The sequence below is a fragment of the Podarcis cretensis genome, assembly GCF_951804945.1.
Source record: "Podarcis cretensis genome assembly, chromosome: 4".
Classification (NCBI taxonomy): domain Eukaryota; kingdom Metazoa; phylum Chordata; class Lepidosauria; order Squamata; family Lacertidae; genus Podarcis; species Podarcis cretensis.
This window is the reverse complement of record NC_137173.1, coordinates 86,138,915-86,151,206: the sequence shown is the minus strand read 5'-3', so window position 1 is coordinate 86,151,206 and position 12,292 is coordinate 86,138,915. Positions and strand designations below refer to the sequence as shown.

The following is a 12,292-nucleotide window of genomic DNA, read 5'->3' as shown; positions in this document are numbered from 1 at the left end:
TCTTGCGGGGCACCACTGTATGCCTTCCTCTCTTTCTGACCCAAAAGAGCAGGCAAAAAAACCCCATCCACCAGCAAACAAAGCAAGGGTGTGCAAGCGCGTGCAAAAAAAGGCGGGAAAACAGAACACAGAGGGAATCTGAGGTCAATAATTTTTGTCTTCCTTCCCTTTTTCCCCCCTAGTAAAGGAAAGGAGATTAAGGGCAACTGATATCAGCAGAGCCAAGAAGAGATTTGGAGAAGGCAAAGAAAGAAAAGATAGCAAAGAAAAGTGAGTAAACCTGACAGAAAAAACAGAAGTGATCTGCTCATTGCAGGCAGGAGCAGAAAAGCGATGGGGAGCCCTGAAGAATTTTGCTCCTGCCTTGTCATCCTAAGACCAACCTCATAGCCCAGTGACACCCTCCATAAATTGATTTAATACACAGCAGCAAAATAAAATGATCCAACCACACTCTACATAAATTAATTCCTTTTTAATATAGATGAAGTACATAATGTTTAATTACAGCAGGCCAGTGATTCCAGTTAAATAAAATTAAAACCCTTTATCTTTCTCAAATATAAAATTACTAATTCATGTCTTAAAACAATATAGCAAAAGCTTTAAATTACATCACCATTTAGCCACAGTAGTTTATCACCACTTATATACTCCATCACTTTGGCAAAAATCATGTATTCTTTTTAAAAACAGTGCATAACGTTATAGAAACTGTATACAACCTCATATTGCACTTACTGTATTTATATACAATAACTGTAAAAGAAAATAGAGCATTTACTTGGAATGAACATGAATTTATCACAATTGTAGAAGGATGAAAGCTGGTATGAATATTAAAAATGTTTAGAAATGCATTTCATTTATGTACAGGGTTTATGAGTTGTATTAACAAATATGTACATGTCTTGCTTAATATATAGTTAGTTAGTAACATATGTAACCTTTGGTTGGATGCAACTGCTTGATCAATTTTAAGCTCATATGCTCTCCAAAATGCCAACAAGGTATAAAATGGTGCACAACTGTTATAGTCAACAGTACAAAAAACTACTTCTACCTACATTAACCCCTCAAATTAGTGCCTATTAAGTCTAATAGTGTTTGTACTTTATATCAGTTTGTATGTGCATATATCAAAGAACACTTTTATGGTTTATGTCTGCCAACTTACATTCCATAACACTTGCCTATAATGTGCCATTTATTTTAGAATACCATTATCAGAGCAGAAGAACCAGTTAAGTTCCCCAGAACAATTCTGTGTTGGGTGTTGTAATATTGCCAGCAGAATATAAAAAATATGTGCACCATCAGTATATGTTTTAGAAATCTACCTCTTACTATTTCCTTATCCCTGACTGACCCAGAGATTTAAGCATGCTCAATTGTTAGTATCTTCACAGTCCTCTTTCAGATTTGGATTTCATCCTGAGTTTGCAAATGTTCAAAGATCCACTTGTGTTCCAAGGTGAGCAGCGCTTTCCGTCACAAAATTCTTATGCAACTGAAGAAGAGCTGGGCATCCCATGAACTGTTGTGCTTGTTGGTGTCCCACTAATGGCATTGAAAATGTGTAGCGAGTTGGGCATTACACTGGCTTTTTCTTCCATAGCGGTAATCTTAAAGAGAGAAAAACACATGCCTTAGACATGGTTGAGGGAGGAGAAGGTTTTCAAAAGAGTGGGGTAACCATGGGCTTGTCCTTTGGCTTCTAGCTAAAATGTGAACAGGGACCTAACTTCAGATACAGCAAGTAGGGGGGACACATTTTAGTATGCAATTCTGCCTAGCACATATACCCTTGCAAAGCATATTTTCTCTAATATAATGCAGTTTTGTATATTATTTTCACCAAATAAGCATTTTTCTACATACTGCTTGGCAGGAGAACTGTATTACAAAATTGGGAAGCCTGTGAATTTCCAAGGATGGCTGTTTTCTGGTTTGCATACTGTTTCAAAAAGTGGGAATTAGGTAGATTCAGTTTTAAATGCAATCAGGATTAAATTTCTCCCCCATCTCTACTTGGAAGCAAAGTCCAACTTGATTTAAATGGAATGTATTTCTAGATCATTGGAATTATGATAGGGAGCAAGTCTATAGTGACACAAAAGTTAGATATAGGTCAGATGACCTTCTTAATTAATATATGTTTAATTTTGTGACTGGTTCTGAAAATAGCAAAGAAAGATGTTTAGCTAAAATTCACCCCTCTCTAACGACTTCTGTCAAGAAACTAGATCATCTTCTTTTAAAAAAATCTGATTGCCCTATTAGTTTTGTAAGAAGCAGTGTAGCAAAGCATTATTATTTGACTGATAAACATTCTGTTAAGCAATAGTGATATGCATAACGATGGACTATTCAACATTAAAATGAAATAAAGCCTAAGTCTCCCCTCAGTTCTGCACTACAAAGTCCACATTATATATTGTGTAAAGGAAGTTAAACAAAACTCAGAACTCGAAAGAGAAACTAAAAATGTATTACCATCCCAGCTGATCACATTTTCAAAGCAGCATAGGGGGAAAGGGAAGGAAGAAAGAGAGATGCCCATTAAGATTTCTATAAAATGTATTAAACAGGAAAAAAAAATATCTCTGAAACATTTATTTAAGAAAGCAAAATGGACATTCCAATGTTTGCAGAATAGGTAGTACAACCAAATTTACATGCAAGCCATGCACTTATATTTCCATAAAATGACTGTTTCCTTGGTATTTAAGAGCTGCTTCCATTATGATTACATTTTCCAATGGAAAAATACATGACCTTCAAATCGAAATTAAATCCGTAAAACAGGAAAGGGGAACCTTTTTAGCTCAAGGGCCTTCTAGGCAGGGGAAAGTAGCCTGTGGTGGGCAGTCAGAGGCAAAAGTGGGTGGAGCAATTAATGTTAATTTTATCTTGGTGTGGTAGGCTAATTTCTACTCGCATTTGCCCACCCCTCTTCTCTACACTGTGTCCAGACAAACAAGAGGCACTGTCCGAGTTCAAGGGCACATTCTAGCCGGGCAAAAATATTTAGGGCATATTTAGGCTCAGAGAAGTAAGTAGCCTGGGGAGAGTTCAAACTGTCAAATACAGAGGCATGCAGCCCCTGAGTCTGAGGTTCCCCACTCCTTGCTGTAGAGGAATGGTTAGAAATCTATTACTTCTTGAACATTCACCCACATCATGCAATGTTGGAACACAGTCACAGCAGAAGTCATTCTTTTAGCAAAGCAAATTATGGTGTACTTGTGGACTGACCATATTCTAGTGTTACATCGCCATGTATAGTATAATAATCAATTAAGCTGTTTTATTAGGGGACAAGAATGGAAAAAAGGGAGAGAAAAGTGCTCATTTTTCATATTAGAACTAGCAGGCTTAAGGCAAGATAGGCTACTGCATTTAAGTCTGATTCATGTGCCAACTAAACTGATTTTCTTTGTAATTCTGTTATTTAAAAATCTCCCATACAACTGAATTCATGAAATTGTCTGCATTGTACTAACCAGAATGGAAGAAATGAAAGGATTTATTGTTAGATAACTCTGTTACAGCAGTTAATAAATCATAGCATATGCTTCAAGGGCATTATCCATTAACATCTACTATAAATATTAACTTTAGATAAAACATTCCAGGGTGGAAGTCTTAACCCATTTCCTTCAGCATCATTATATTATTTAATGTCATAAAAATACATATTATAATTGTTTCACATTTATTTATACCTTGTCTTTCCCCTAAGGTGGCTTACAGAAAAAAACTTGAGTGTAAAAAACAACCACCACCCTCAAAGCAGTAAATTGTTATTGGCAATTTACAGCAATTTACAGTTAGGAATATACTAAAGAATTGGATCCTCTGAATTAAATACTTAAATAACAAAGAATTCCAAGAAAAAGATTTGGTTCTTCTCCACCAAAACAGGATGACCAGAATCAAATACTTAATGTTCAGCACATACTTGTTCATGCATGATTTCAGAGAGTTCTTTTGCCATTTCTCTGTAATTAGCCTTCATTCCTTCTTGATATTCTATCTGATCTTCTTTTATAAGCCGCTCATTTACTTCTAAGGCCTGCCCACAAGCTTCAACAAATTGTCTGAAATAAATTTAATTTAATAAAATGAAATATATTGAGAATAGTTCTAATCTCAAAGTTCCAAAAAGAAACTTAATAAACTTTCATATTTTTTTACCTGAAAACTTCCTTGAGTAACTTTAGTTTATTGTCTGGATACCGTTTGGTGCTTGTATCATCCAGAAAAGCTCTGGCATATGCCAATGGCCCAGCATTAACCTAAAAATATATAAACAGTTAAAATTATGTTCCCACCCCCCCGCAATAATATTAAAACCAGTTTTGCTCATCCCTCTGAATAGGGCTATACACAAGTCAAATACATTTCTGAAAAATAGCCTGTATTTATTAAAACATTTATAAGGGACGTGGGTGGCGCTGTGGGTTAAACCATAGAGCCTAGGATCAGAAGGTTGGCGGTTCGAATCCCTGTGACAGGACAGGGTGAGCTCCCGTTGCTCGGTCCCTGCTCCTGCCAACCTAGCACGTCAAAGTGCAAGTAGATCAATAGGTACCACTCCAGCAGGAAGGTAAATGGCATTTCCATGCACTGCTCTGGTTTGCCAGATGCTGGCCACATGACCCAGAAGCTGTACGCTGGCTCCCTTGGCCAGTAAAGCGAGATGAGCGCCGCAACCCCAGAGTCGGTCACGACTGGACCTAATGGTCAGGGGTCCCTTAACCTTTACCTATCCTGCCCTTCTGGTGCATGAGTTCATACCCATGAAAGGAACAAGTTGCACACAAGTAACTAACTAGACAGAAGCTCTGCACAGGCATTATCCTTCATATGATTAACTACTCCATGAGGGAAGAGTGGGGTTGTGCCTGCTGGCACCAACCCTGCATGGGAGGGCATATCCATGCAGGAGATTGTCTGAGCCTTATCCATGAGATGTGTCACCACAGCGCCGAAACCTAATTTGATCTGATGCTACACACTTGTATGCAGGTCTAGATTTTACTATCGAAGCCTTGCAGTACATACGGACAGACATGCGTGTTTCACCCATTAGGTTCCTGGTCAGTTGGGAGGCACAGGGCATTCCTGGCATGACTGTAGGTATTGCAGGCCCCTGGCGCCCCCCAGTAGCCTTATCCTCCAAGGCCTGGGGCAAGTGTACCCGGCTGCTCTCCCCTGTGCATGGGCTTGCCAGAGGGCACACCTGTAGTAAGCAGCTTGCTCTACAAGCAAAGCCCTGCTTCAGGTGATTTATAAGCTTATGCATTAATCTCATGAGGGATAACACCCAAACAGAACTACAAATGAAAGGGCTTCCTGTGAAATAAGGTTGAGAATTAACAAGTTGCTCAAGTGATCGCAGTGTTGAACCTGTGGTGCTTTTCAACTACGTTTTACTCAGAACAGACCTACAGAAATAAATGGACATGAATAGGTTAGGCCTATTAATTTCAATAGGTCTATTCTGAGTAAAACTTAGTCTCAAATTCAAAGTCTACCACTCTTATTCAATGGACATTGTTGGCGCTGCATATTATTTTATCAGAGTGACACAAACACACAAACAGAATTCTAAAGTGGGAAGAAGCTTATTAGCCGATTTTAAGGTAAAGGAAAACTCCACACCTTAATCAATTTAATCAACATACCTGAACGCTAACACTACCCTGCAGCTTCAACTGAAGTTTGATCATATCTACTTCAGGTGATGAACAAAGTTGCCGGAGCTCAGCAACCTTCTTACTCATTTCATCAATAGCGACTTCAATTGGGTTTAAATCTGTATGGTGTTGATACATTATGGGAATCCGCTTCTTTACATATGGAAAACAATGTATAGCTAGGGAAAGAAAACAATGAAATTATGTTTACACGACTATACTCATGCTATCTTGAAATATTAAGAAACTTGCAAGTCAATGCTTCTTATTTTGGGAGCAAGTAGACTTGTAAACAAACAATCATATATTTTAATAGCATAATTCTATAGAGCAAGGCTAATCAATGTGATGTGTCCAGATGTTTGGAACGACATTTCCCATCAGCACCAGTTCTCATTGCCTGTGGTCTGGGATACTAAGAGTTTAGTGCAAAACATCTGGAAGGCACTACATTGGCTACCCCTGCTCTGCAGACTGTGCTTCTTTTGTTTTGTTTGCCCCTGGAAAAAATCTGATCTGCAGAAGAAGACTAGCCTGCATCTTTTCATTATGTGGGACATACATAATACTGTCTGCTAGCCCATGAAAGTTACATGCTGTTCTATCCAGAAAGGACTAATGATTAAGTATCAACTGGGTAAACCAACAGGTGGGAAAAACTTAGAAAAATATTAAGCATGGGTCTTTCTATGCTTTTCTATTTGTTTAGTTTATGTAATTCACATTTTGTTATCTAAAGAAGGATGACAACACTACTGTTTCCACTTGGTTCTTTGCCAGGAGATTAGCTATTAGCAATAACAGTTGTTCACATGCAGTGTCAGTCTTTAAGCTACCAGTAATCCTGGTGCAAAGAGTAGCCATGAGTCAGCATGCAAAATAACTGGACCCTGGCCTTGACATATTGGCGCATGAACATAAGGCAATTGAGAGGCAATAAATGTTTGAGTCAACTTAAATATCTACCTACCTATCTATTAGCTATTCACGGGACTGCAACAGTACATACTAGGCCAGTTTAGGGATGAAACAAAATGGGGTAGCATACTCCAGTGAGCCTAAGGGTAGTAGACTAGTTATATGGCAAGCCTGTGGCACACATAGCTCTGATCTTCAATAGAAGGGAATGGCTCAGGAGGAATGAATGGGGAAGCTCCTATTTCTGAGCACCTGCTGCCAGAGGTGAATACCTCTCTCTAATTTTACAGCCGACTGCCCTGAACATAAAATATCTCCCTTTCTACACAGCTTTTAAAATACACCCGAGACCTTTCTCTTTGAGTTGGATCACAGTTACAAGTGTTTCTAAAACGTGACCTTGCTGTTAAACAGCTTCCTGGCAGACCAGAGAAACTGCATCAGTAACATCCAAGGTACTGATAGAGCATCAATCTGTGTGTCTTTGTTTCACACATTATATTGTGGTAGCCCATATTTGTCAGAGTGTACCCTTATGTCAATTCCAGCTCCCCAGAAAGTATAGCAGTATAGTTCACGTGACTGCAAAACATTAATTTTATTAACACTTTACGTGTACAAAATGTGAGTGTACTGCATGAAACTGCATGAAATAGCTTTAACTTGGTTAGTTGTTAGTTATAGGTTAGTTTCCTGCTGAACAGTTAGGCTCCGATAGGTTATTAGGACCCAAAACATGCAGGATTTAGCAAAGACTCAGATTTCTCTGTGGCTTTTTTGGATTAAATGGAAGCACGTTACAGGTGCTATAGGCAAAAAACATCAATGAAAGGTGTCAAGTGCTCTCTTTTGGTTTTTGGTTTTTAGAAATCAAAGTACTGTTCCAAAGAACTGCAAATTTTGACCTAGTACCTGTAAGAATGGTGCGTCGTTTACATTGTTCCTCCACTCCCCCTCTTCTTTTGCCCATCTGAGTAAAAGGCATCTCAAACATAAAGCGACGGATGTTGTGATTTCTTTCAAATTCTGTTTTTCTCTCTTGTAGTTCCTTTTCCTCAAAGTATGGAACTACATGAGTAACTTGAATATAGGCATATTTTGAATCCAAATCCTTAGGATTTACCTTAAAAGAATTTGAGAGAATTAAAATCTCAACTATGAAAATATGCAATTATTTAAAAGTTACATTATTAAAAGGTTACAAGCTAATACGCTGATCATCATTAATAAAATTTTAAAACTCTTATGGTGCCTTCAATATAAAAATTATCAATGTATGCCACCAAGGCCCTTCTTGCTTCATTCATTTGGTATTTTTTGTACTGCACAAGTAGATGATCATCCTTAGTGGAACCACATTTTACTATGCTTAAGAACTGGCAGGCTAGAAAGAAAATTTTGATTTGAGCTCATGTTAATTTATATATAAATCAGTTGTATATTATTAGTTAAGTCCTACTTTTCCAGAGTCCTGGATCATCCTGACATTTTCAGATCCAAACTTATCTGAGTAGAGTTTTTGTAGCCTCTGGGAAATCTCTGAAAGGCATGTGAGTTTAGGCTCTTTGTATATATATTCTTTTCCATCTTCATCTTCAAAAAATCCCTTTAGAAAAGAAAAACCAATAACAACAGTTAAGTTCTAAACAAACAAAGGTCCAAAAAAGAATGACTCCTAATAATTAAAGCAAGGTCAATGTATAACACAAAGGTTGCAAGCAAAAAGAAAAAGAAAAAAGTGATATTGAAAAATCAAGGTAAGGAGAGCAAAACAGCTATTATAGTATGGATGCATTGAAAATTATTACAATATTATTGAGGGAATGCTGTAAATTATATGATACGTCAACTTTAATGTTTTGAGGGTACAGCACTCTATTTCCATACTCATTGTTCACATGCCTGTTTCACATGCCAATATGGTAGTCCTCTGAGAAAGCCGTGTTATTTTGAACAAAATATGGCCAAGTGTTCTATACAAATAAACCCATCTTATCTAGATAAATTTTAATATAATCCTATTTTATAATTAACTTTGAAGCCCAAAACACAACCAAAATAGGTCCCATGGAAGGTGAAACAGGTGTCTGCTTTCATACAGAATGTCAGATCTGAGTTAATGTTTTAAGTTGCAAAAATAAATATTCCTATCTGAAGATGAAATGGACAATGTAGTGCAAGGATCACAACATAGCATGTATAAACGCAAACTAGACTTGACAAAAATACCCACAACAAACTAAGCTTATATGCAGTAGTTTTTACTGCATTGCTTGTTTTGGACAGCAGTTTCTGTAATTACCTCCACATCTGTTTCACTGTCTGTAAACTGGTATTGCTACAGTCATAAGAGACAATAGAATAAATGGAATGTTATATCACTCAAATTGTACAATTCAGTGCCCTGACTGAATATTTTTTTTGATCAACTATTTCTATCTAAAGCTGTGTTTCCTCCATTGAATACACATGCTCATGTCACACACACACACACATCCTGCAGTCACTGTATTTTGCCACTATGAAATAACATATAAAAGTGAAAAAGTTTGATTCTTTGTATAAGCATGCAGAACAAAGATTGAACCTGTGCAGTTTTCTTCTGCAAGTGGAACTAAATATATTAATATTTTAAAGCAAGATAATATAGATCAGAAAGTGAACCAACATAATATATAAAAACACCAAAGGCAGTGTTTAAGTAATAGCTATGAATGGCTATTATTGAAAAACTTACCGCTGCCTTAAGAAAGTAATAGAAAAAGGAAAAAAGGAAAAGAAGAAAGTTTACTGAAGAAATTTCTCATTCAGAAAACAGTTATTAGTTCAATAGTTCATTAGTTTCAAATACATGCAAGTAGAAATATACAATGCAGTTAACGCATGCTGTAAAAAAGAATACATTGCCAAAAAATTGCAATTTTTCATATGCTAAGTTAAAGTTCAGGAAAGGCACTGGACAATGCTCACCTGTCCAAAAAATGCAACTCTGAAATAGGTTCCCAACAATCTTTTTCCTGTATGCATAACTTCTGTAACTTTGCTGTACGCCCGATGCAATGTGTCATACAAATGAGCTAGCCTCTAAAAAAAAATGGGAAAACACGTTTTGGTAAATGGTGGCACTGAGATATTTAGTATATTCTGAACAACACAATACAGAATAAAAAACATACAATCTTTTATATATTGTTAGCAAACTGTATCAAAATAATACAGTACTTAACGGCTTGGAAAACCCAATTGTCTCAACTTAGCTGAAATTGGGGATAACTAAGTACCACTGAAAGCAATGGAACAGGTTATGATTACTTTTTCAGGTGTCACCTTATATTTGAAGTTGACTTTAGTAGTAAATATATATTAAAAACATGCAAGAATGGTAACTAAAAGTGAACATTCCCCCAAGTATACACATATCCTACCATAACATTATTATCACTGTAAACCAGTAAACAGCTAACCATCCATTGAATGAGCAGGATGCAGATATCAAAATTTCCAGTGCCTTGGAATCTAAAGAAGTCTTAGCCTGGTTCCAAAAAGATGGTGGACTAAGGGCTTGCTGCATCTCCTTGTCAACAGCATTCCAAAAATGGGAACCACTTCAGAAAAGGATCTTTCTTATGTAGCCACTCTCTGCAGCTGCCTTAGAAGAGGTACTTGGAGAAGGGACTCCAAAGCTGATCTGAAGAGCTGGCCAGATTCATAGGGGAAAAGAGGCTCCATAAGGTAATGGGGTCCCAAGCCTTATAAAGTTTTATAGGTAAAAAACCCCCAAGCATTTTGAAGTTAGTTGCAATCAAATGAATCCTCACAACTTTCAGTGAGACTTTGCTGTAACTTTACCTATTTCAACATCCCACAGCATTAACAAGTATCAAATGAAATCATTATAGCATAAATAGATTTGTATCAAATACCTCAAAATCTCTCCGCTTTTCATAAATAGGAATTATAAGTTTATAGATGTCAGCAATCAGTTCATAACGTTCAGCCTTCCACAGCCCATCTGCACACTGTTCTAACAACTCCATCAGTACATCCTAGTTACAGAAAGAAAAGCATACACATGTGGATAGAGACTAATCTGGAGCAATCAAATTTTATTTTTCTCAAGCAGCATAAAAAAGGATTAATTTCCAGTACAGTGTGTTTCTGATCCAGCAAAGGCTCCTGACAGTGGAAGGGGAGAGGCAATTTTCACCAATTCTCCGTTCTTCCTACAGTCTGCAGTGTCACACTATTCTAAAGGGTTCTGTGGAAATCCCATCTGGTTAACATTTAATTGCCAGGTCCAAGGTTCCTCAATGCTCTCTCCCCAGGCTCTCCCCTGAACTTATGCCTTGCTTTTATAGCATCTCCAGCATAACTTGGCCTCTTTGTCTTAACATGCTATAAAGTGAGTAATGGTGTATGCTATTTATTATTTTGTTGTGTTTCCATGGGTTAAAAATATTTTCAATGTGTTATGAACTCTTCGGGTTAGACAGCAAGCAAGACATTTTAGAATTCAATAAAAAATAAATTAGTATTATGATGATACAGAAATAAATATGAATTAAGTTTACATACTTCATTAAAGTGAACATCTTGCATCCCAACATCTTCCATCATAGAAGCCTCTTCATCTATATTTGGAGTGATTACTCTGAAGCTTATACAGCCTTGTTTAAACATTCCTATTTATATTGGATGGGGAAAATGCAAACAACACTCTTGAAGTAGATCAACGGAAGAGAGGAACAGCAAAACCCACAAATGCATGAAAGAAATTAACAATCTTAAAGTTGCAGTGAATAAATCTAATTTCAAGTTATGCTTGGTTTGGGGGGAGGTATTGGATTGAGTAGAGACATCTCTTCACTAACTTCTGCAGTCTCAGCTGGTTTCCTCTTGCCAACTGAGTAGTGCTTGTGCCACTATGCTGGAGCAGCCCCCACCCCTTTCTGCCTGCTGAATGTGTAGGCGGAGGGCAAACTGGCAGTATCCTTGCCAGCATACAGTCCCCAAATGGGGCATTCAAGGGCAGGCCTGAGCCAGCCTGGAATCTGTTGGATCCCAAGCTGCTCTTACAGCCAGTCCCAAAGTCCTGATCCACCCTCTGCCCCACTGCAAATCTTCTGCTGCCACTGCCACTGCCAGTGGCTAGGCTGTAGCACTGCCATGTGGCAGTAGCACCACTATGCAGGGGGTCAACAGCAGCAGGTTTGGATTTTATTCTTAAACGGTATAGTGTTTTAGTAAAGACTTGAATAATCAGAAACCATGCTCTTGGGTTTCTGAACCATAGGACAAAATTCTACTGATTGCAAGTTAATAGTAAGCATGTCTATTTTCACAACCTTGGTTGCTTCAAAACCTAAGATGGAAACTTGGGTAACAGGAGGGCCTCTTCCACATGGTTACTAATGACTATTCAGGGCTGGCATTAGATATAATTATCTTCAGTAACCCAGTGTGGCAAAATAGAAGTGAGGTACCTTCATAGCAAACAGAAAAACTGTATGGAGGTCTTTAGACAATATAGATAAGTAAAGAAGCTGTTTTTTCTGATGGTACATCCTGTGATGCTGATATGTTTAAAAGGCTCACCAGTGCAATAGAGCGGTCCACTGATCAACTATTACCATGCAATCACTGCACGGACAAGATTGTTGTGAGAATAA

The 12,292-nt window shown here is 37.6% G+C and overlaps 1 protein-coding gene across 15 annotated transcripts in view; it reads right to left on the bottom strand.

The window, feature by feature from the left end:
* Window positions 1-460: 460 nt before the first annotated feature.
* The window catches only part of DOCK9 (dedicator of cytokinesis 9), a 98,035-nt gene continuing 86,203 nt past the window's right edge, over window positions 461-12,292 (bottom strand). For 10 of the 15 annotated variants that reach the window (XM_079972369.1, XM_079972376.1, XM_079972377.1 and 7 more), the window contains 10 exons: window positions 11,199-11,305; window positions 10,547-10,669; window positions 9,594-9,707; window positions 8,926-8,961; window positions 8,083-8,229; window positions 7,536-7,746; window positions 5,694-5,884; window positions 4,201-4,301; window positions 3,965-4,103; window positions 461-1,625 (listed from right to left, as the gene is read on the bottom strand). In XM_079972369.1, the coding sequence (XP_079828495.1) occupies window positions 1,503-1,625; window positions 3,965-4,103; window positions 4,201-4,301; window positions 5,694-5,884; window positions 7,536-7,746; window positions 8,083-8,229; window positions 8,926-8,961; window positions 9,594-9,707; window positions 10,547-10,669; window positions 11,199-11,305 (1,292 nt within the window). In that variant the 3' untranslated portion in view covers window positions 461-1,502. The remainder of the gene's footprint in view (window positions 1,626-3,964; window positions 4,104-4,200; window positions 4,302-5,693; window positions 5,885-7,535; window positions 7,747-8,082; window positions 8,230-8,925; window positions 8,962-9,593; window positions 9,708-10,546; window positions 10,670-11,198; window positions 11,306-12,292) is intronic. The other 5 variants (XM_079972380.1, XM_079972371.1, XM_079972373.1 and 2 more) reach the window with 1 other exon arrangement.